The sequence below is a fragment of the Phyllostomus hastatus genome, unplaced genomic scaffold (genome assembly GCF_019186645.2).
Source record: "Phyllostomus hastatus isolate PE091 unplaced genomic scaffold, TTU_PhHast_1.1 phas_scaffold_397, whole genome shotgun sequence".
NCBI classification, from domain to species: domain Eukaryota; kingdom Metazoa; phylum Chordata; class Mammalia; order Chiroptera; family Phyllostomidae; genus Phyllostomus; species Phyllostomus hastatus.
The window spans coordinates 6,375,773-6,400,612 of NW_025334029.1; the positions used below are offsets into that span (position 1 = coordinate 6,375,773).

Genomic DNA, 24,840 nt, shown 5'->3' on the forward strand with positions numbered 1-24,840 from the left:
TTTTGAGCAAAATTTTTCTACTTTATATTTTTTTATTATTGTTCAGGCACAGTTGTCTCTATTTACCCCACAACACTCTCCCCAGCCCTACCACCCCACCTCCCACCCTCAAACCTACCCTCATTGTCTTGCTCCATGAATCATTAATACTTGTACCTTTACAACCCCTCCCTTTCTTTTCCCCATTTTCCCCCTCCCCTCTCCGGGCTAGTTACTGTCAGTTTGTTCTTTATTTCAATGTCTCTGATTATATTTTGCTTGCTTGTTTGTTTTGTTGATTAGGTTCCACTTATAGGTGAAATCATATGGTATTTGTCTTTCACTGCCTGGCTTATCTCACTTAGCATAATGCCCTCCAGGTCCATCCTTGCTGTCTGGAAGGGTAGGAGTTTTTTCTTTCTGCTGCATAGTAGTCCGTTGTGTAAATGTACCATTGTGTTTTGATCCACTCGTTTACTGATGGGCACTTAGGTTGCTTCCAGCACTTGGCTATTGCAAATTGTGTTGCTATGAACATTGGGGCGCATAGGTTCTTTGAATTGGTGTTTCATCATTAATAGGGTGTAATCCCAGCAGTGGACTTGCTGGGTCAAAAGGCAATTTATTTTTTAGTTTTTTGAGGAACTTCCATACTGTTTTCCACAGTGGCCACACCAGTTGACATTCCTACCAACAATATACTAGAGGTTCCTTTTGCTCTACAACCTTGCCAGCACTTGTTTGTTGATTTGTTTATGATGGCCATTCTGACCAGTATGAAGTGGTATCTCACTGTGGGTTTAATTTCAACCTCTCTGATGGCTAGTGATGCTGAGCATCCTTTCATATGTCTATGGGCCCTCTGTATGTCCTCCTTGGAGAAGTGTCTATTCAAGTCTTTTGCCATTTTTTTTAATTGGGTTGTTTGTCTTCCTGGAGTAGAGTCATGAGAGTTCTTTGTATATTTTGGTGATCAAACCTTTCTCCAAGGTATCAAGGGCAAATATATTTTCCCATACAGTTGGTTCCCTTTTCATTTTACTGCTGTTTTCTTTAGCCACACAGAAGCTTTGTATTTTGATGAAGTCTCATTTGTTTATTCTTTCCTTTATGCCCCTTGCTCTAAGGGTCATATCAGTAAAAATATTGCTGCATGGAATATCTGAGATTTTTCCTACCAATGTTCTCCTCTAGGACTTCTATGGTGTCATGAGTTATACTTAAGGCTTTTATCCATCTTGAGTTTACTTTTGTGTATGGTGTAAATTGGTGGTCAAGTTTCATTTTTTTGCATGTAGATGTCTAGATCTCCTAACACCATTTGTTGAAGAGGTTATTTTTACTCTATTTATGCTTCCTGTACCCTTTGTCAAATATTAATTGACCACAAGGACATGGATTTACTTCTGGGTTCTAAATTCTGTTCCATTTTTCTGTGTCTGTTCTCATACCAGTACCAGACTGTTTTGATTACAGTGGCCTTGTAATATAGTTTGATATCAGATATTGTGATCCCTTCTACTTTCTTCTTTTTTCTTTTTAAATTTATTTTGTTATTGTTTATCAACTACAGTTGTCTCCATTTTCCCCCCTCCCCTCCCCTCTGTGGCACCCAACCACACCTCCCACCATCAATCCTTCCCCACTTTGGCTTTGTCCATGGGTCCTTTATATAAATTCCTTGATGACCATTCCCCTTCTTTCCCTCGTTATCCTCCTCCCCTCTGATTACTGTCAGTCTGTTCTTTACTCCAATGTCTCTGTTTATATTTTGCTTGTTTGTTTGTTTTTTATCAGGATCTGCTTATAGGTAAGATCATATGGTATTTGTCTTTTACTGACTGGCTTATTTCACATAGCATAATGCTCTCTAGTTCCATCAATACTGTCGTGAAGATCAGGAAGATGTTCTTACTTTCTGTTGCATAGTATTCCATTGTATTTATGTTCTGCTTTCTCAAAATTGCTGCAGCTATTCAGGGTCATTTAGAGTTCCATATAAATTTTTGGAAAGTTTTCTCAACATCTGTTAAATATGTCATTGGTATTTTAACAGTAGTTGCATTGAATCTGTAAATTATTTTTGGTAGTATGGATATTTTGATGATAATTCTTCCAATCCATGAACATGTTACATGCTTCCATTTATTTGTGTCTTCCTTAATTTCTTTCTTCAGTGTTGTGTAGTTTTCTGAGTACAGGTCTTTTACCTCTTTGGTTATGTTTATTCCTAGGTACTTTGTTTTTCTTGTTATAAGCAAAATGGAACTTTTTCCCTGATTGCCATTTCCTATATTTCATTCCTAGTGTACAAAAATGCCTCTGATTTCTGAATATTGACTTTGTATCACACTGTTTTGCCAAATTCACTTACAAGGTCACATAGTTTTTCGATGGAGTCTATAGGGTTTTTTATATACACTGTCATGTCATCTGTGGACAATGACATTTTTACTTCCTCCTTTCCAATTTGGATGCCTTTTATTTTTCTTTATTGTCTGATCACTGTGGCTAGGACTTCTGATTCTATGTTGAATACAAGTGTAGAAAGGGGACTTTCTTGTCTTGTTCCTGATCTTAGTGGGAAAGCTTATAGTTTTTGCCCATTGAGTATGATGTTGGCTGTAACTTTATTATATATGCCTTTATTATGTCAAGGTGTGCTCCCTTGACATTCCTATTTTGCTTAGTGTTCTTATCATCAATGGATGCTGCACCTTATCAAATGCTTTTTCCACATCTATTGATATGATCATGTGATTTTTGTCTTTCCTTTTGTTTGTGATGTAATACATTTATTGATTGTGAATATTGTACCATCCTTGCATCACTGGGATGAATCCCACTTGATCGTGGTATATGATATTTTTAATGTATTGCTGGATGTGGTTTGCCAATATTTTGTTGAGGATTTTAGCGTCTATGTTCATGAGCAATAATGACCTGTAGTGTTCTTTCTTTGCTATGTCTTTATCTGGTTTGGGGATTAGGATGATGCTGGACTCATATATAGAGTTTGTGAATCTTCCTTCTTCTTGGATTTTTTGGAATAGTCTGAGAAGGGTAGGGGATTATTCTTCCTTAAATGTTTGGTAAAATTTCCTGTGAAACTGTCCAATTCAGGGTATTTGTGTGTCGAGAGTTTGTTTTTGTTTTTTTTTATTACTGCTATTACTGGTATCAGTTGTAATTTCTCCTCTTTCATTTCTGATTTTATTTATTTGAGTCCTCTCTCTTTTTTGTTTGAGGAGTCTGCTTAAAGGCTTGTCATTTTTTTTGGTTTTCCAAGAACCATCTCCTGGATTTATTGGTCCTTTGAATTGTTCTTTTAGTCCCTATTTTGTTTATTTCTGCTCTGTTCTTAGTTATTTAATTCCTTCTTTTTACTCTGGGATTTATTGTTATCACTCCAGGTCTTGGAAATCTAGGTTTAGGTTGTTTATTTGAAATGTTTCTATATTTTTTAGGTAGGCCTGTATTGCTATGAACTTCCCTCTCAGGACTGCCTTTGATGTGTGCCATAGGTTTTAGACTGTTGTGTGTTCATTTTCATTTATTTCCAGAAACTTTTTGATTTCCTTATCGATGTCATTATTAACCCATTCATTGTTTAAAAGCATACTATTCAATCTTCATGAATTTTAGTGTTCTTGAGATTTTTTCCTAGAGGTTGGTTTCTAGTTTCAAGCCCTTGTGGTCCAATGCTTGATATGCTTGATATCATTTTAATTTTCTTAAATTTATTGAAGCTTTGAAGCTTGTTTTGTGTCCTACTATGTGGTCTAGCTTTGAAAATGTTCCATGTACATTGAAAAGACTGTGTATTTTGTTCCTTGGGGCTAAAAAGTTATGTATATAAATCAGTTAAGTCCATTTTCTCTGGGGCATTGTTCAATGCCACAATATCTTTGTTGATATTTTGTTTGGAAGATCTATTCATTGTTGACAGTGGGGTGTTAAAATTCCATAGTATTAGTATGTTGTTGTCAATATCTTTCTTGAAGTCCTCCAAGATTTTCCTTATATATTTTGGTGCTCCTATGTTGTGTGCATATATGTTTATAATGTTTAAGTCTTCTTTTTTTATAAATGAATTTTTAAAAATTTTATTTACTTATTTTTAGAGAGAGAGAAAGGGAGAAATAGAGGGAAAGAAACATCAATTTGTGGTTGCCTCTAGTGTGCCTCACACCGGGGACCTTTCTGCAACCCAGGCATGTGCTCTGACTGGGAATTGAACTGGTGACCCTTTGGTTAACAGGCTGGCACTCAATCCACTGAACCACACCAGCCAGCACTGTTTGTCTCCTTGATGGAATCTTCTCTTGAGTATTATGAAGTATCCTTCCATGACTCTTTTCATGGTGTTTCTGTTGAAGTATATTTTGTCTTATATAAGTATTGCTACCCCAACTTTTTTCTTGTCCATTTTCCTCAAATATTATTTTCCAACTCTTCACTTTCAGTCTGTGTAGGCCTTTTTTTCTGAGGTGGGTCTTTTGTAGGCAGCATATGTGTAGGTCATGTTTTCTTATCCATTCAGTTATCCTGTATTTTGAATGGGTCATTTAATCCATTTACATTAAGGTTATTATTGATAAGTACTTATTCATTCCCCTCCCTTTGTACCTGTGTTTCTTTCTCTCTCCCTGTGTTCCTTCCTCTTCTTTGAGCAGTTCCTTTAGCATATCTTGCAGTGCTGGTTTGGTGGAGGTGCACTCTTTTAGCCTCCTTTTGACTGAGAAACTCCTTATTTCACCTTCCATTTTAATTGAAAGCCTTAGTAGGTAGAGTATTCTTGATTGCAGGCCTTTGCTTTTCATTAATTGAAATATTTCTTGCTATTTCCTTTGGCTTGTAGTGTTTCTGGTAAGAAATCAGCTGCTAGGCATTTTGGAGCTCCCTTGTATGTTATTTCCTGTTTGTCCCTTGCTGCCTTTAAGATTCTCTCTGTGTCTTTAAAACTTGGTATTTTAATAGTGATGTGTCTTGTAGTAGGCCACTTTGGGTTCATCTTGATTGGGACTCTCTTTGCTTCCTGAACCTCTGTGGCTCCCCCTCCCTCCAGGTTAAGGATGTTTACTGTCATTTTTTCAAATAGGTTTTCTATTGCTTGACCTTTTTCTTCTCCTTCTGGTATTCCTATGATTTGAATGTTATTGAATTTCATGTTGTCATGCAGTTCCCTTATGCTAGCTTCATATTTTTTTATTCTTTTTTTCATGCTCTGCCTCTACCTGGGTATTTCTTTCTACCTCGTCTTCCATCTCACTGATTTGGTCCTCTGCTTCATACAGCCTGGTTGTAATTCCTTCTAGTGTATTTTTTACTTCAGAAATTGCATTCTTTATTTCTTACTGGCTCTAGTTTTTGTTTCTATTTCCTTTTTCATGCTGTTGTAGTTCCCACTTAGTTCGTTGTAGTTGTCACTGATTTCCTTAAGCATCCTTATAATGATTCTTTTGAATTCTATTGCTGATAATTTGCTTGCTTCCATTTCATTTAGCTCATTTACTGGGGAATCTTTTCTTTCTTTTTTTATTGTTGTTTAATTACAGTTCTCCCATTATCCCCTCATTACTTTCCTCAGCTCTACCCACCATCTCTCACATTCAATCCTATGCACCCCCATTGCCTTTTCCATGGGTCCTTTATATAAGTTCCATGATGCTTCCTCCCCATTTTTTCCCATTATCACCCTCACTCCTCCCCTGTGATCACTGTCAGTTTGTTCTTTATTTCCATGCCTCTGGTTCTGTTTTTCCTGCTTGTTTGTTTTGTTGATTGGGTTCCACTTATAGGTGAGATCATATGGTGTTTGTCTTTCACTGCCTGGCTTACTTCACTTAGCATAATGCTTTCCCATTTCATCCATGCTGTCATGAATGGTAGGAGTTCCTTCTTTTTTCCACTGCATAGTATTCCATTGTGTAAATGTGGCAACAGACACTTCTCCAAAGAAGATATACAGAGACATATGAAAGTATGCTAACCATCATTAGCCATCAGGGAGATGCAAATTAAAACCACATTGAGATACCACTTCACACTGGTCAGAATGTCCATATAAACAAGTCGACAAACAAGTGCTGGTCAGGTTGTGGAGAAAAGGGAACCTTAGTGTGCTGCTGGTGGGAATGCAGACTGGTACAACCACTGGGAAATCATATGGAATTTTACTGGGGAACTTTTTATTCCTTTCAATTGCAGGTTATTTTTTTATCCCCAGTTTAGGTGACTCTTTTTGTTTGTTTCTGGGATTCTAGATGTTCTTCTTTGCCAGCTGTCTTTGTTGGGTGAACTTCTGTCATAGGAATTCTGTTGGACTTAGTGATATAGTCTGTCTGATGTCCTTGTCTAGATTCCTAGGGTTACCCTTTCTTCCATTTCTGTGTGCTCTGTTGTTGTACTTGGGCTTTACCTTTGTTGGTGGGTTCTCCCCACCAGCAGGTTTCCTGGTATTCACAACTTTCACCTTGTCTTGAAAGCTGTTGTATAAGCATTGCTTAACAAAGCAGTATTACCAGACAACCAAACCTACACCAGCAAAAAGAACTCCCCTACCACATCAGCAATCATAACTGCAATTGAACTAAGATTAATCAAGGTGAGGAGAGATTATAAATATTATAAGATATGATAAAGGGAATATGTGATGATTAAAGAGGAGAAAATGTTGTTGTTTGGTGTGAGGAGAGTTGGTAAGAGTTGGCATAGAACAGAGGTAAAGAAATGGAGAGAGCAAAATTTAATGTAAGTAAAACATGAAAGGGTAATTGGAACAATGAAGTAAGAAGAGGGAAGGGTATACCGTGAGGTTTGAAGTAAAATTGAAAAGGTACTGGACCAACAGGAGCAAAATTGCAGAAAAACCACAGCAGGGTCAATAGCAATGACAGTCAAATGAAGTTTAATAAAGGTGGTGTAGGAGTAAGAATATTCTAGAAATGTGAATATAAGATGTCTACAGTAAAGAAAAATGATTTGAGAGGATGGGGGAAGCAAACTAATAAGAGTAAGGAGTAAAGGCTAGGCTGAGGGTGGGGAAGGGAGAGAGAAAACAATGAAACAGAATTCCTCACTCAACTGATTAGGGGCAGGGGGAAGGTGAAATGGAGTAAGACAGCAGGAGGGTATTCTATGGGATTTACAGGAAAAACAAGTAGCGAACAAATAGGAGTTCCTTTGGAGAAGTGCAGCAATAACCATCATATTTCACCCAACTAGCCACTGTTTATAAGAGGTGAAAAAGAAATAAGACTCTTATTAGAAGGGAAAAAGAATGTGAGGTAACTTAAGAAAGAAGAGTGCTTATATGAGGTCAGATGGACGAGAAGTAGTGAGAGTAAGGGATAGAAACTTGGCATAGTATGAGGGAAAATAGAGTTAACCACAACAGTAATGAAGCTCAGGAAGATAATGAAGTGGATTAAGACCAAGGAAGTGTGCTGTGTGGGGTTTGGAATAACAATAATATAAGAAATATATAATCTGAATAAACAGAAGAAAAATTAAAAGATCAAGAGTTGTATGTGATTTGGAATATGAGTGAAGTGAAAGAAGAAAAATTAAAATGCAATATGAAAGGAAGAATAAAAAACAATGAAAATAAAAACACACAAAAACAAAAAAAAAACAAATAAATGGAAAGGAGAAAAAATATGCAAGTTCTGAAGGATAGCAAAGTGAAATTTGTCTCAGCTGTTGGTATTCATCTTCTGACTTCTTTCTGGATCTGTCTCCAGTTTTCTCATAGCTCTAGGTCTTATTATTTTACTCTTTAAAAAATATTTATTTATTTATTTAATTTTAATTTTTTAATGTTGTTGAAGTACAGTTGACCTTTAGGCTAAAATCAAGTGTGCTATCTGTTCTTATCAGTTTATTGTCTTATTCTTGAAAAAAAAAATGCTTCCTGCTGATTTTAAACCTGTCAAGTAGGTTTTGTAGGTCTCCTTGTATCCTGCAGGCATTGGAGGGTTGCACTCCACTTTTTTTCCCCTTTCCTGTGGTTTCACGAGGATGGGGACTCAGTCTGGGCTGCAATAATCACAGATGCCCAGTTTCCGGCCCATGCCCTCAGAGCACTGTGCCGCCTATACTGTCACTCTGTGTATTTGCATTAGGTTGGCGCCAATCCTCTACCTTGTTTTGCAAACCTTTGATCAGTCCCTGAGGTCCACTGAGTGGGAGCAAATCATACTCACCCTCCTCCCTCTGTGTTAGCCTGTCTGTTGCACTCATGCAAGGTCTCTGCATGGCTGCTTAGTTCTTTTGTTGAGAAAAGTCCCCATTGGTGCCACCTGATGCTCTTAACAAGCACCCAACTCTCTAACCAGTCCAGAGACTATCTGGGTCATGGCCAGTCACTTCCCATCTCCTATCCTAGCTTCAGATGTCACCAGGCTCCCAAATTTCTCTGGTACTGTCCCAGTCGGTAACCACTGCAGGCTGTGTGTCACTTACTTCCTTTTTGTCCCCCCCTCAGTGACTTTGTGCATGCAGGTCTCTCCTGGTTTAGGTCTCTTTTGGTGCAGGCCTTGGACTTCCCTGATCTGCAAGGACAGTGAGCCACTAGGCTGCTATCACTGACCCAGCTCTCCTCCACAGCTCACATGGCAACCTGTCTCCCACACAGGGCCTGGGGAACTTCATGTCAGTCTACAATATCTCCTTACCACACATTTTTAAGCATCTGCACACTTTGGCTTCCAAATTTCATATCAGCTGTGATTCTATTGGCTGTTCACTTTGTTCTGTGCAAGATTGGCTAGGTATCCTAGCTAGGTGCACAAGCAAGTGGGCTCAGCTCCCACCTACCTCACTGCCATCTTCATACTTCTCTAATTTACAATTTTTAATGGTCATTCTAACTGTTGGGCAGAATATAGGAGATGGCACAAAAGCAGAGGAATAAAATTCAGAGGTTAAATCCAATGAGGCTAGTGAGATATGGCAATTTGAGCACAAAGGAAAATATCAAGAAAAGGGAAAATTGGAAATCCTAACATGTAAGAAACCAGGTGAAGATTTGGAGCTTTCAAAAGAAACATCTTTAGTGTAAGAGATGGAAGACTAATGTTCTGAGAGCAATATTGGGGATTAAGAGGATGTGTATTACACTTCCAGAAAATGGGAGTGAGAAGATTAGCAGCTTCTGCCAGGCAGAAAGGCAAGTTCTCTGGAATCGCACAGTGAAATTTGTCTCTGTTTCTCAGTTTTTGGGGGTTAGACTTGTGTTCCCTCTTTGGTCTGTCTCTGGATCTTTCACAGCTCCAGGTCTTATTGTCTCATTTAAGGAAAAAAAAAAGCCTCCTGCTGACTTTAAACCCGCCAAGCAAGTTCTGCTGGTCTTCCTGGATGCTGCAGGCTGATGAGGGCTGGGCTTCCCTTTTCTTCCTTCCTATTGTTTTGTGAGGATGGAGGCCAGGTCTGGGCTGTAATCTCCACAGGTGCCCAGCCTCCAGCCCAGGTCCTCCATGCACTGCCTGGTCCCTGATGCCCGTCTGCACCAGGCAGGAACCTTCAACCCACCAGTTGTTCAATCCATTAGTTGCACTAATTAGGGCAACTCACACACCACCTTCTCGCTCTTTGCTGTCTTAGGTGCTAGGCACTCTCAAAGTCTCTTCAGGGTAGTTCGGCTCCCCCACTGAGTTAAGTCTTTCTAGAGACTGCTAACTCCCTGAGCCCTACTGCTCTCCTCTGTGGGGGGCACCTCCTCTTTTCTCTTAGCCAGCTTGCCATGCCACAGGGGCAGAGGCGCAGCTGCAGTTGTGGCTGCGGGGCATGGCCAGGGCAGCTGCTTTGGGAGAGTAGCCTAAACAGCAACTGAGAGCCTTTTCTTGAATACAATCCTCTTGTTCAAGCCTGCTGCTTCTAATAAGCACCCGGCCTCTCACACAGCCCAACTTTCCAACCAGACTGGAAACTATCCAGGTCAGGGTCTGTCAACTCATCTCCCTTCTCTAGGCATCACCTGGCTTCCCAATTTCTCTGGTAATGACCTAGCTGGTGTGGACAGTCCCAGTGGGTGAACAACACCCCTGTGCGTCTCCTACTTTGTCTTTATTTCCCCCAGGGACTTGAAGCATCCAGGTCCACCCTGGTGCCACTCTGCCCTCCCTGTTTGGCAGGGGAGGGAGCTGTTGCTTTGGCTCTCATCTAAGGATCCTGCTGCAGGTGGGGGACTGCAGCAGCCCTGGTCCCTCTGCTGGTCCCTGTGCTGGTCCCTGTGCTGGTCCCAGGGACCTTGCCATCCCAATGCAATCTCCTTATCATCTGTTTTTCAATGGCTGCTACAATTTTGGCCTCCAACCTTCATATATCCTGATTCTGCTGGTTGTTCACTATGTTCTTCATAAGATTGGCTAGGTGTTCTACCTGTGAGCAAGAGGAAGTAGGCTCTGCTCCCACCTACCTTGTGGCCATCTTGCTCCACCCCAGTGCTTTCTTAAAGGGCTAGCACACAAAATCTTGTCCACAGACACTCACCCAAGCTGCAGCAGAGAGATGGTGGCTCCAAGTGGACCAGAGTTCTATGACAAGAGACTGAGATGTGTGGCTCTGAGGAGAGGACTGAAGGGACAATGAGCAGGGACCCTGTGCTGAGTCCTCCTATACCACTCACAGACTCAGTCTTTCTTGAGTTGAGCACTCCCCTCCATATGACATCAGCCTGGGGGAATGCAATAGCCCTACCCTCCTGACTTCCTGTTGCCTTCCCTGTGAGCTCACACCCTGCAAAGAAGTCAGCTGCTTGGGGCTAGGGCACAGAGGTCTGAGCAGGCCCAGGGGATGTCACAGACTGAGTTCTATGACTCTGGGGAAAAGGTCATTCCTCCCGGCTTCCTGCAAGCTTGAGCAGTGCCAACCACCATCATTGGATATCCACTATCCCCACAACTGCAACTGCCTACAGTACAGCCCTGCCAACCTCCATCTCTCCAGGAGGCCCAGGAAGAATCTAGGACAGTTATGTGGCTCTAGGATGGGAGCCTTTTTTTTCCTTGTATGCCTGACCTCTGGAGAGCTCTTCCTTTACATGGCCAGATCTTGGTCTGTCTAGGCCTGATAAACTGTTCAAGCATCCCCCTGACAACTTCCTAAAACCCTACTTCCCTACAAAAGTCTGTAGGCACCTGGTGGGTGGCAGCTGGCCTTGGTGTGCTCTGGGACTTTTTCTGAGTGGCCTCACACTCATTACTAGCACCAAGTTTGAAATTGTATCAGCCTGGCACACTCCACTCACCCCTACCTGGTGACCCATTAAGAACCTACCTTATGTAACTCAAGTACTACCTGAGACTTTCAGTAGTTGAGCCTAAGAGGCAGCTGACAGGAAGAGGCAGATAGAGGCAGAACTCTGGAAGTTTAGCCCTTTTGCTAACCTGCTGCTGGGCTTGGTCCTACTGGTAGCCTATCTTGGTGTATACTTTGAGCCCTCCCATGAATACCTAGGTCCTGCAGAGACAGCAAGAAACTTTGAATCACTTTGTAGATCTAAACTCGTAGCACATGGAAAGTCACAGGCTGCATCTGACATTGCTCTGCACCAGAGTACCTCCCAAGAAATCCCAGAAGCAACACGCCTGGTGGCAGGCTTCAGGCCACATTGGACTAGGACCCAGTTAGGTTCAAAAGTGGCATATCTGAAGGGAGATCTCAGCAGACACCAGACCCTGCTGGGGCAAAATCCAGTTTGTGTGGTCAGCACCAGCACAGGAACTCATACACTGTGGTTGGAGTCAATCCTCATAGTCAGCCAGCCTTAGGATTGGCTTCACACATGGATGGACCAACAGAAATCAAGACTCAACTACAACAGGAGAGATCACATAACCCAAACAAGAGACATTCCTGGAGGACCTCACTTGAAGATAAGGGAGCCTGTGCTACTGAACCCCAGAGGACATCTACTAGATAATGCCACCAAACTATGACTGGGAGACACAGAAGAGCTACCTAATACATAGAAATAAATATAGAGAGGTAGCCAAAAATAGGAGAAAAAAGAAACATGCCTCAAATGAAAAAACAGGCAGTATCCCCAGAAAAGGAACTATGAAGTGGAGGCAAACAACTTAACAGATAAATAGTTCAAAACAATGGTTATAAGGATGTTCAAGGAACTTAGGGGAAGAATGGATTAACTCAGTGAGAACTTAAAAAAGAGATAATAAGCATAAAAGAGGACATAGAAACTATAAAAAAGTCAGAAATGAAGAGTACAATATCTGAAATGAAGAATACACTAAAATGAATTAACAGTAGGTTAGATGAAGCAAAGGATCAAATCAACATTTGGATGATGAGGTAGCAGAAAACACCCGATAAGAGCAGCAAAAGGGACAAAAACTAAAAAGAAGACAATCTAAGGAACTTATGGGATAACATGAAGCATAACAATATGCACATCATATGGGTACCAGAAAAACAAGAGAGAGAGATCAAGAAATTAAGAACTTATTATTAATGACTGAAAACTTCCTTAATTAGGTGAAGGAAAAAAAAACACACAAGTTCAGGAAGCACAGAGAGTCCAAACAAGATGAATCCAAAGAGGCCCATACCAAGACATATCAAAATTAAAATGGCAAATGTTAAAGACAAAGAAAGAATCTTAAAAGCAGAAAGAGAAAAATATTAGTTACCTATGAGTGAGCTCACATAAAACTGTCGGATGCTTTCTCAACAAAAGTTGGCAAGTCAGAAGAAGAAGGTATTGGCATGAAACATTCAAAGTGATATAAAGCAAGAATCAACAACCAAGACTACTGTACACAGCAAAGCAATCATTTAAAATTGAAGGAGAAATGAAGAGTTTCTCAAACAAGAAAATGTTAAAAGAGTTCATTACCAACAAACCACTATTACAAGATATGTTAAAAGGATTTATTAAAAAAAAACACAAGAAAAGAACATAGTTATAAAGAATAAAATGGCAATAAATATGTACCAAACAATAATGAATTTAAATGTAAATGGCTTAAATGCTCCTTTCAAAAGACACAGGGTAGCTGTCTAGATAATTAAACAAGATCCATATATATGCCATCTACAAGAGCCCAATGCTAAACAAAAGAGACACACAGACTGAAAGCTAACTGGATGGAAACAAGATATTTCATACAAATGGAAATGAAATAAAAGCTGAGCTAGCAATATTTATATAAGATAAAAGAGAGTTTATTTTTTTTGAAGATGAAACTGTTGCAGCATCTTTTATTTTATTTTTATTTTTTTAATTTTTTAATTGTTGTTCAATTATAGTTGTCCCCATTTTCCCCCATTACTCTCCCTGCCTTACCCCCCATTTGAAACAAGGCCTATAATAACAGAAAAAGAAGGAAAATACATAATGACAAAGAGATTGATTCAAAAAGAGGATATAACCCTTGTAAACATTTATGTACCCAACATAGGAATACCTAAATATTTAAAGCAAATCTTGTTGGATACAAAGGGAGAGAATGACAGTAATATAGTCATAGTAGGAGATTGCAACAACACATTAACATGAATGGATAGAACTTACAAACAGAAAGTCCACAAGAAAACAGCAGGCTTCAATGACACACTAGAGCAGTGATTTTCAACCAGTGGGCTGCAAGAGTTTTTAAAATATTCAGTACCTGAACCTTTTTCTCTTGGATTGTCAACTTAAAAAATGACAACAGCCAACACAATATCTGTCTGGTGTAAAGGCCCTCTCTTGAACTATAAATATATAGATCACATAATAGGGTTGCATTTATTGGTCACTTTGGAACAAAAGGGGTAGGTAATTATCATGATTATTATTTGCTTTAAATCTTCAGTAAAAATTATACCTATTTTTCTCAGATAGGCAAAAAATATATGTATTAGTGTACTGCAGAATTTTAGTAATTAGTTTATGTGTGCCATGAGAAGAAAAAGTTTGAAAATTATTACATTAGAGCAGATGGATGTAATTAATATTTTCAGAGCATACTTCCCAAAGTAGTAGATTATCTAGGGTGGGGCAAAAGTAGTTTACAGTTGTTTGTATTTAAAAATAATACAATAATTAATAAATAAAAATAAAAGAATAAGCTCTCTGTTGCATACTCATAACTGTAAACCTACTTTTGCCCCACCTGTACATTCCTTTGAAGCACATGTGGAGCATTTTCTAAAACAGACCACATGTTAGGACACAAAACAAGTCTCAATAAATTTAAGAAAATTGAAATCATATCAAGCATCTTCTCTTAACACAGTGGAATGAAAGTAGAAATCAATTACAAGAAAAAATCTAGAAAACACACAAACACATAGAGGCTAAAAAACATGACACTGCACAATGAGTTAACAGTGAGATCAAGCAAGAAATCACAAAATATCTCAAGACAAATGAAAATGTAAACACAAAAATCAAAATCTATGGGACACAGTGCAAGCAGCCCTAAGAGGGAAATTCATAGCATTACAAGCCTACCACAAAATAAGAAAAATCTAAAATGAACAGTCTAACCTTATAACTAAAGAACTAGATAAAGAACAATAAAGCCCAAAGTGAGTAGAAGGAAGGAAATAATAAAGATCAAAGCATAAATAAATGAAATAGAATCTAAAAAATGTAAAAGATCAAGGAAACCAAGAGCTGGTTCTTTGAAAAGATAGACAAGATTGATAAACCTTTAAGCAGACTCATTAAAAAAAAAGAGAGAAGACCCAAATAAATAAAATTAGAAATTAAAGAAAAGTAACAACTGACACCATAGAAATACAAATCATTATGATAAAATCTTACAAAAAAACTATATGCCAATAATTTGGACAATCTGGAAGAAATGCATAAATTCCTAGAAACATACAATCTTCTCAAATTGAATCAATACAAAATAAAATCTGAGCAGGTCAATTACAACTAATGAAACTGAAGCAGTAATTTAAAAAAAACAAAACAAAACTCCTAACTAAATTTTTGGCCTGGTTGTTTCACTGGTGAATTTTACCAAGCATTCAAAGAAGAACTAATACCTACCCTTCTCAAACTATTCCAAAAAATTCAAGAGAAGGGAAGACTTCCAAACTCATTTTACAAAGCCAGCATTATCCTAATCCAAAACAAATAAGGATACTACAAGGAAAGAAAATTAGGGGCAAATATCTCTGATGAACAGATACAAAAATCTTCAACAAAATATTAGCAAACTGAATCCAGTAATATGTCAAAAAGATCATACACCATGATCAAGTGGGATTTATTCTGGGGATTCAAGGGTGGTACAGTATCCACAAATCAATTAATGTGACGTACCACATAAACAACATGAAGGATAAAAATCATATGATCAATAGATGCAGAAAAAGCATTTTACAAAATCCAGCACTCATTTATGATAAAAATTCTTAGCAAAGTGGGAATAGAACATGTCTCAAAATAATAAAAGCCATCTATGACAAACCTACAGCTAACATCATACTCAACAGGGAAAAAATAAAATAATTTCTCTTAAGATCAATAGCAGGACAGGGATATCAACTGTCAACACTCTTATTTAACATAGGACTGGAAGTCTTAGCCACAGAAATCAGACCAGAAAAAGATATAAAAGGCATCCAAATTGGAGAGGAGGAAGTAAAACTGTCATTGTTTGCAGATGACATGATAGTGCCCATAGAAAATCCCATAGACTCCACCAAAAAATTATCCAACCTAATAAATGAATTTGGCAAAGCAGCAGGATACAAAGTCAATACTCAGAAATCAAAGGCATTTTTGTACACCACCAATGAAATATCAGAAACAAAAATCAGGAAAAAAATCCCATTTGATATAGCAACAACAACAAAAAAGTTCCTAGGAATAAACCTAACAAAGGAAGTAAAAGACCTGTACTCAGAAAACTATACAACACTGAAGGAAGAAATTAAGGAAGACACAAACAAATGGGAGCATGTACCATGTTCATGGATTAGAAGAATTAACATCATCAAAATGTCCATACTACCCAAAGTGATTTATAGATTCAAGGCAATTCTTATTAAAGTACCAATGGCATGTTTTATAGATATAGAACATATATTTCAGGAATATATATGGAACCGTAAACAATGCCAGCTAACTGCAGCAGTTTTGAGAAAGAAGAACAAAGCAGGAGGGATCACAATACCTGATATCAATCAAACTGTATTGCAAGGCCACTGTAATCAAAACAGCCTGGTACTGGCATAAGAACAGACACATAGGCCAATGGAACAGAACAGAGAGCCAAGAAATAAAATCAAATATCTACAGTCACTTAATATTTGACAAAGGAAGAAAAGCATAAAATGGGGTAAAAATGGTCTCTTCAACAAATAGTGTTGGGAAATCTGGACAGATAGATGCAAAAAAAAGAAACTTGATCACCAGCTTACACTATACACAAAAATAAATTCAAGGTGAATAAAACACTTAAATATAAGTTGTGACACCATAAAAGTCCTAGAGGAAAACATTGGCAGGAAAATCTCAGACATTCCATGCAGCAACATATTCACTGATATGTCCCTTAAAGCAAGGGACATAAAGGAATGAATAAATGAATGGGACCTCCTCAAATTGAAAAGCTTCTGAATGGCTAAAGAAAACAGCATTGAAATGAAAAGAGAACCAACTATATGGGAACACATATTTGCCAATGATACCTCAGACAAGGGTTTGATCTCCAAAATATAGAAAGAATCACAAAACTCCACTCCAGGAAAACAGAAAGCCCAATTAAAAAATGGGCAAAAGACTACAGAGGGCCCAGAGACATATGAAAAGATGCCCAGCATCACTAGCCATCAGAGATATGCAAATTAAAACCACAATGGGGTACCACTTCACATCAGTTAGAATGGCCATCATAAACAAAACAAGTGTTGGAGAGGATGCAGAGAAAAGGGAAACCTAGTGTACTATTGGTGGGAATGCAGACTGGTGTAGCCACTGTGGAAAATAGTATGAAATTTCCTCAAAAAACTAAAAATGGAACTGCCTTTTGAGCCAGCAATTCTGCTGCTGGGATTATACCTTAAGAGCCCTGAAACACTAATGCAAAAGAACCTATGCATCCCAATGTTCATTGCAGCAAAATTTACAATAGCCAAGTGCTGGAAGCAACCTAAGGGCTCATCAGTAAATGAGTGGATCAAAAAACTATGGTACAACTACATGATGGAATACTATGCAGCAGAGAGAAAGACAGCTCCTATCCTTTGCAACAGCATGAATGGAACTGGAGAGCGTTATGCTAAGTGAAATAAGCCAGGCAGTGATGGACAAATACCATATGATCTTACCTTTAACTGGAACATAATCAACAAAAGAAAAAAAAACAAGCAAAATATACCCAGAGACATTGAAACTAAGAACAATGTAACAATAATGAGAGGGGAAGGGGGGGAAGACAGTGGGGAGAAGGGTTTTCAGGAACTAGTATAAAGGACAAGTGGACAAAACCAAGGGGAAGTGTGGAAGCTAGGGAAGGAGGTGGGTTTGGCTGGGGTGGTTGGGGAGTGGTGAGGAGAAAATGCAGACAACTGTAATTGAACAGCAGTAATGGAATTAAAAAAAGGAAGAAGTAAAAGTATCATTATTTGCAGATGACATGATATTGTATATAAAGCATCCTAAAGACTACACTAAATACTACAAGAACTGATCAATGAAATCAATAAGGCAAGACACAAATTAAATGTTTAGAAATTGTTTTCATTTTTATACAACAAAAATGAACTAGCAGAGATGGAGAGCCTGAAAACAATCTATTTATAATTGCATCAAAAAGTAAAATACCTAGCAATTGATTTAACCAAGGAGGTAAAAGATCTGTACTAGGAAAATTATAAAACATTGAAGAAAGAAATCTAAGAAATACAATTAAATGGAAGCACATACTGTGCTCATAGATAGAAAGAACTAACATCATTAAAGTATCCACACTACCCAGAGAAATCTGCAGATTCAGTGCAATTCTTATCAAAATACCAGTTTTATATTTCATGGAACAAGAACAAATAACCCCCAAATTTATATGGAAACACAAAAGATGCTCAATATCCATGGCAATGTTGACAATGAAGAACGAAGTTGGATGCATCATGCTACCTGGTATCAAACCATACTACAAAGCTATAGTAATCAAAGCAGTACGGCACTGCCATAAAAACAGACACATAGTCCAATGCAACAGAATAGAGGACCAAGAAATAAATCGATACCTTTATCATCAATTAATATTTAACAAAAGGGGCAAGAATATACAATGTTGTAAAGACAGTCTATTTAATAAATGATGCTGGGAAACTGACACAGAGAGATGCAAAAAAAAAAAATAAATAAAAATAAACCATCTATTTACACCCTATACAAGAATAAACTCAAACTGACTTGAAGACTTAAATGTAAGACTCAAGACCATAAAGCTCCTAGAAAATAAATATAGATAGTAAAATGTCTGACATTTCTCTTAGCAATATTTTTTTCTGATATATCTTGCCAGGCAAAGAAAACAATAAAAATAAGCAAGTGGGACTACAGTTAACTAAAAATGTGTTGACACATAAAAGGAAACCATCAACAAAACCAAAAGACAACCCAATGAGTGGGAGAACATATTTGCCAATGAGATATCTGATACAGGGTTAATATCTAAAATTTATAAAGAACTCATATAACATGATAACCAAAACACAAACAAATCCAATTAAAAATGGGCTGAGGAGCTGAAGAGACACTCATACAAATAGACAAAGAACATACAGATGGACAACAGACATATAAAATGTTCAACATCCCTAATTTTCTGAGCAATACAAATTAAAACCACAATGAGATATTACTTCATACCTTGCAGAATGGCTATTATCAATAAATCATAAACAAGTGCTGGCAAAGATGTGGAGAAAAGGGAACCTCAATCACTGTTGGTGGGAATGCAGATTATGCTGCCACTATGGAAAACAGTACAGAGGATCCTCAAAAATTTAAAAATGGAACTGCTTCATGACCCAGAAATTCCAATTTGGGGTATATGCCCAAAGAAACCCAAAACACTAATCCAAAAGAATATGTACACTCCTGTGTTCATTGCAGTCTTATTTAAAGTAGCCAAGATATGGAAGCAACCCCAGTGTCCATTAGTAGATGAGTGGATATAAAAGCAGTGGTATATTTATACAATAGAATGTTACTTGTCCATAAAAAGAATAAAATCTTACCATTTGCATTAGCCTGGATGGATCTAAAGGGTATTATGCTAAGTGAAATGAATCAGTCAGTGAAAGACAAATACTACCTGATTCCACTTATTCTTGGAATCTAAAGAACAAAATAAATGAAAAAACTAACCAGAAACAGATTCACATATGAAGAACAGAGAAGAGGCTGAGGGTTCCCAGATAACAGGAGTGTTGGAAGACTGGGTGAAAAAGGTAAAGGTGAGATCATATGGTATTTGTCTTTCACTGTCTAGCTTATGTCAGTTAGGACAATGCTCTCCAGTTCCATCAATGCTGTTGTGAAGGATAGGAGCTACTTCCTTCTTTCTGCTGCATAGTATTCCATTGTGTAACTGTACCATAGCTTTTTTATCCACTGATTTACTGGTGGGCACTTAGGTTGCTTCCAACACTTGGTTATTGGTGGCACCCAATCAACAAAACAAGCAAGCAAAATATAACCAGACACATTGAAATAAAGAACAAACTGACAGTAACCAGAGGGTAGGGGGAAGAGGGATAATGTGGGAAAATAGGGAAAACACCATCAAGGAACATGTATAAACAACACATGGAGAAAGCCAAAGGGGGTAGGTTTGAGGGTGGAAGGTGGGGATGGGTGGGGCAGGGGATCATGGTAGGTTGAAAATGGAGACAACTGTACTTGAACAACAATAATTAAACGAACAAACAAACAAAAGGTTAAGGGATTGAGAAGCACAGATTGGTAGTTTCGGAATAGTCACAGGGATGCATAGGGAGTATAGTCAATAACATTGTAATAACTATATATATTGTGCCAGATGGGTCCTGGAAATGTCAAAGGAATGATTTTATGTGTGTGTGTGTGTTGGATGTTGTCATTTTTTATTGTTGTTCAAGTACAGCTGTCTCCATTTTCCTGTGAACACTTTCACCCACCCCCATCTACCACCCTCAATCCTATGCCCCTTGGCTTTGTCCATGTGTCCTTTATATATGTTCCTTGTTGACCCTTCCCCTTGTTATCCCCATTTTCCCCCACTATCTTCCCCTCTGGTTGCTGTCAGTTTGTTCTTTATTTCAATGTCTCTGGCTATATTTTGCTTGCTTGTTTATTTTGTTGATTAGGTTCCACAAGAGAATGCTTTTTAAAGTATACAATTGTCTAATTGCTGTGCTGTATACCTGAAACTAATAAAAAATAATTTTAAATGTAAAAAATAAAAATAATAAATAAACAAAAAGAAAAGCAACACTATCATAGAAATGAACATGAATAGACAGTAAAAATTGGTCAGAGATGTGGAATGAAATGGAAAATAACAGAGCTAAATGTTATTAGAGAAGTGGTAGATATGAAAGAAAAATTTCTGTGATATTTATAATTTATGCTTATAGAAAGAGAAGAGAACAAAGATATGTTTTAGGTAAATTTTGCTAAAACAAAGACAGCTATAAATCTTTTGGCTTAAAGGTTAACATGCTGTACTAGGAAAAAATCATACACATGGAACAAAATATATGCTTGTCAAGTAACTGAAATATATAAATAAAACAAACATGTATATTGGCTTCTAGGCCATAAAATAAAGTTCCCTCTTATGTGCGAGATTCTCAGGCTAACTTGACATTTCTTCATAGCCACATTTATTGCTAGAACTGAATATAACAATCAATAGCTACATGGATATCAGAGAAAGAGACTATGACCCCTAAATTGTAAAACAGCCCAATTATAATCCAGGTGTACACATAATTGACAGACAATTTTATACATGCAAGATAGTAGGAAATATGGTTCCCATGAGCTAAGTTAAGCAATGAATGGAAAAATTAATAAAAGGACTATTTTGAGAAGAGAATTCATTTTAATATATGATTAATCAACTATAAGAATTATAGCTGTATAATAGCATGCAAATGATATGAAACTTGACAATTCTGAAATGGTAGTAAAGCAAATGAAATTTGGGACATGACAGGGCCTGGTAGAAAGACAAGGTAAAAGATAGGATGAGTAGACTTCTGGCCAAGATGGAGGCATAGGTAGATATACTTTGCCTCCTCGCACAACCAAAAGAAGGACAGCAACAAATTTAAAAACAAAAATCCACCACAACTGCCAGAAAATTGAACTGTATGGAAGTCCGACAACCAAGGAGTTAAGTAAAAACATTCATTCAGACTGGTAGGAAGGGCAGAGACAGGCAGCAGGGTAAAGAGGACTTGCGGCAAGGTGGCAGCTGGAGAATGAGGGTGGGCAAGCTGGCAGAATGAGCAGTCCCACATTTGCATGCAGATAAACCAAGAAGAACAACTGAACAGCAACACAGACCATGCAACCCAGGGTTTCAGTGTGGGTAAATAAAGCCTCAAACCTCTGACTGAAAAAATCTGTGGGCATTGCAGTGCCAGGAGAAACTCCCAGCCTCACAGGAGAGTTTGTTGGAGAGACACATAGGGTCCTAAAACGTACACAAACCCACCCACTAACCTGGGAATCAGCACCAGGAGAGCCCAATTTGCCTGTGGGTAGCTGAGGAAGTGACTGAAAGCTGGCAGAGAGCTGAGCAAGCGGCACTGTTCATCTGGGACCCCTCCCCAACATACAGTACCACAACACAGCAACGTGGGTTGCCTCAACCTGACAAATACCTGGGACTCTTGCCCTTACCATGTAACATGCACACCAAGACAAAGAAATATGGCCCAAATGAAGGAACAGATCAAAGCTCCAGAAAAAAATACAACTAAGTGATGAAAAGCCAACCTATCAGAGGCAGAGTTCAAAACACTGGTAATCAGAGTGCTCACTGAAATGGTTGAGTATATTCACAAAATAGAGGAAGAAGTGAAGGCTAAGTGAAATAAAGGAAAATATACAGAGAACCAACAGTGAAGGGAAGGAAACCAGGACTCAAATCAACAGCTTAGACCAGAAGGAAGAAATAAGCATTCAACCAGAACAGAATGAAGAAAGAATTTTAAAAAATGAAGCTTAGGAACCTCTGGGACAACTTTAAATGTTCCAACACCCAAATCATACAGGTGTCAGAAGGAGAAGATGAAGAGCAAGAAATTAAAAATGTATTTGAAAACATAATGATGGAGAACTTCCCCAATCTGACAAAGGAAATAGACTTCCAGGAAGTCCAGGAAGCTCAGAGAGTCCCAAAGAAGTTGAACCCAAGGAAGTGAACACTAAGGCACATCATAATTACATTACCCAAGATTAAGGACAAGGAGAGAATCTTAAAAGCATAAAGAGCAAAGGAGACAGTTACCTACAAAAGAGTACACATAAGACTATCAGCTGATTTCTCAAAAGAAACCTTGCAGGCAAGAAGGTGCTGTAAAGACGTATTCCAAGTCATGAGAGGCGAGGACCTACATCCAAGATTGCTCTATCCAGCAAAGCTATCATTTACAATGGGAGGGCAGATAAAGTGCTTCCCAGATAAGGGCAAGTTAAAGGAGTTCATCATCACCAAGCCCTTATTATATGAAATGTTAAAGGGACTTTTCTAAGAAAAAGAAGAAGATAAAAAATATGAACAGTAAAATGACAACAAACTCACAACTATCAACAAGCAAACCTAAAAACAAAAACAAAAACAAAAACAAACTAAGCAAACAACTAGAACAGGAACAGAATCACAGAAATGGAGATCATATGGAGGATTATCAGCAGGGATGGGGAGGTGTGAGAATGGGGAAAAGGTACAGGGAATAAGAAGCATAAATGGTAGGCACAAAATAGGCAGGAGGAGATTAAGAATAGTATGGGGAATGGAGAATCCAAAGAACTTATATGTATGACCCATGGACATGCACTAAGGTATAGGAAAGCTGGTGGGAGGGGAGCACAGAGTGGAGGGAAATAAAGGGGAGAAAAAATGGGACAACTATAATAGCATAGTCAATAAAATATTTTTAAAAAGATAGGACAAGCATACCAATTTCCTCATGTCTTTGTAGTAAGTGAGAGATCAATAGACCCTGTTCATAGTGGGTAAATATTTTAAGGACACAAAGGTAACAACTAGTTTAAGCATAATAATAAAACCAACCAAAAATACTGTTAGGGTAGATGGAGGAAGTAGAAACATGCTTATTTCTTCATAATTTATAGGAAGAAGTTAATAAACTTTACCCAAATAAACAATTAAAATCTATTTTAAAGTTTTGCCAACTCACCAGTATGTATTCTATAGAATATATATCTTTTCCTCCTGCTTAAAAAAATCTTCATTATCTTTTCTCTTCTCCATGATTCTTCATGAAATGGTTTTGTGACCACATCTGCCAGGTTTTGTTTAGTGACTTTGAATAGTCTTCATCTAGATCTAGAGTTATAAACTCTTTTAAATCAGCCAAGGGCAAAAATCTTTATTTCACTATATTCATGTTTTATTCCTACCAATTCCAGTTGGTTTATTGTTTTTTCTCCCTTCCCATACATCCAGAGGCCAATGAATAGTTGTTCAGTTTTTACTGTGAGTAAGATGCTGTGCAAGTATGCTAGCTAATTAGAAAGATGATGCAGACAAGCCTCTGCTTTCTGTTCAGTCCAGGGAGGAAGCAAATACCTTTAATATCAAGAGCACCCTCCCAATCCATCACTCAAGAAAAGCTAAAGCTATCATCTGGATGATTCTGGATAGGCTCTATGAATAAAATAGCTTTTCCTCTGGGTCTTAAAGAATGAGTAGATCTTCACCAGGCAGAAAAAAAGGACATTCCAGATAGAGAGTAGTAAATAAGCAAAGACACAGAAGAAATGATGATCACTTTGGTCTGACTGTAATGGGAACATACTGGAAGGTGAGGGGAGAGGAGGCCCTAGAGATTTTTCTCTTGGTTGAAAACAGAGTTCACTCTTCTGGATGACTTTGTAAATACAAAGGGTTCCCTTTGATTCTAGCAGTATCACACTTAGGTTTGATCCTCACCACAAGACATCAACCCTCTGTGATACCTACCCTCTTAGCCCCCAGCAAGCATTCCACATTGCCAAGAAGCATTCCAGTTGAGAACTGGATTGATGACCCCAGTGAATAGCACACAGCCATGGCCAGTTCCCAAAGGCTGCAAACTGTCCACTTCTGGTTCCAATACAGTTCTCTCAGGGAGTGCTTCCCAGCCCCCACCCTTGCTGTATCTTACTTTCATCTCCAGGGATTCTGGCACCTTCTTGCCTTCCCAAGCCCAACTCCGCTTGGTGAAGTAGTTGACAGTGGCAAATTCAATCAGCGCAGAAAATACAAAGGCATAACAGACGGCTATGAACCAATCCATGGCCGTCGCATATGCCACTTTAGGTAAGGAGTTTCTGGCACTGATACTCAAGGTGGTCATGGTGAGAACAGTGGTGACACCTGGGGAGAGAAGATAAGGACCAGTTGCCATTCAAAGACATTTGGAACATATCTGATAAGATCACCAACTTTCTACTTAAAATGAGGAGATATACCCCACTCAAACGGCCCCTTTAAAGTTAAAAAAAAGAAAAAAAAACAGAATGTCAAGGTGGGATGGACCTATCTACTAAACACCCCATGCCAATTCTCACAGTAGTAGGGATTTCCAGTACAACATTTCTAAAAGTTGTCCTCTAGCTTCTGCTTAAACATTTCCATTAAAGAATAGGTAAAATATTTT

At 38.3% G+C, this 24,840-nt stretch overlaps 1 protein-coding gene across 4 annotated transcripts in view; it reads right to left on the minus strand.

The window, feature by feature from the left end:
• GABRA3 (gamma-aminobutyric acid type A receptor subunit alpha3) overlaps window positions 1-24,840 on the minus strand; it is a 354,529-nt gene that overhangs the window by 7,721 nt on the left and 321,968 nt on the right. For all 4 annotated transcript variants that reach the window (XM_045820553.1, XM_045820551.1, XM_045820552.1 and 1 more), the window contains one exon: window positions 24,346-24,557. In XM_045820553.1, the coding sequence (XP_045676509.1) occupies window positions 24,346-24,557 (212 nt within the window). The remainder of the gene's footprint in view (window positions 1-24,345; window positions 24,558-24,840) is intronic.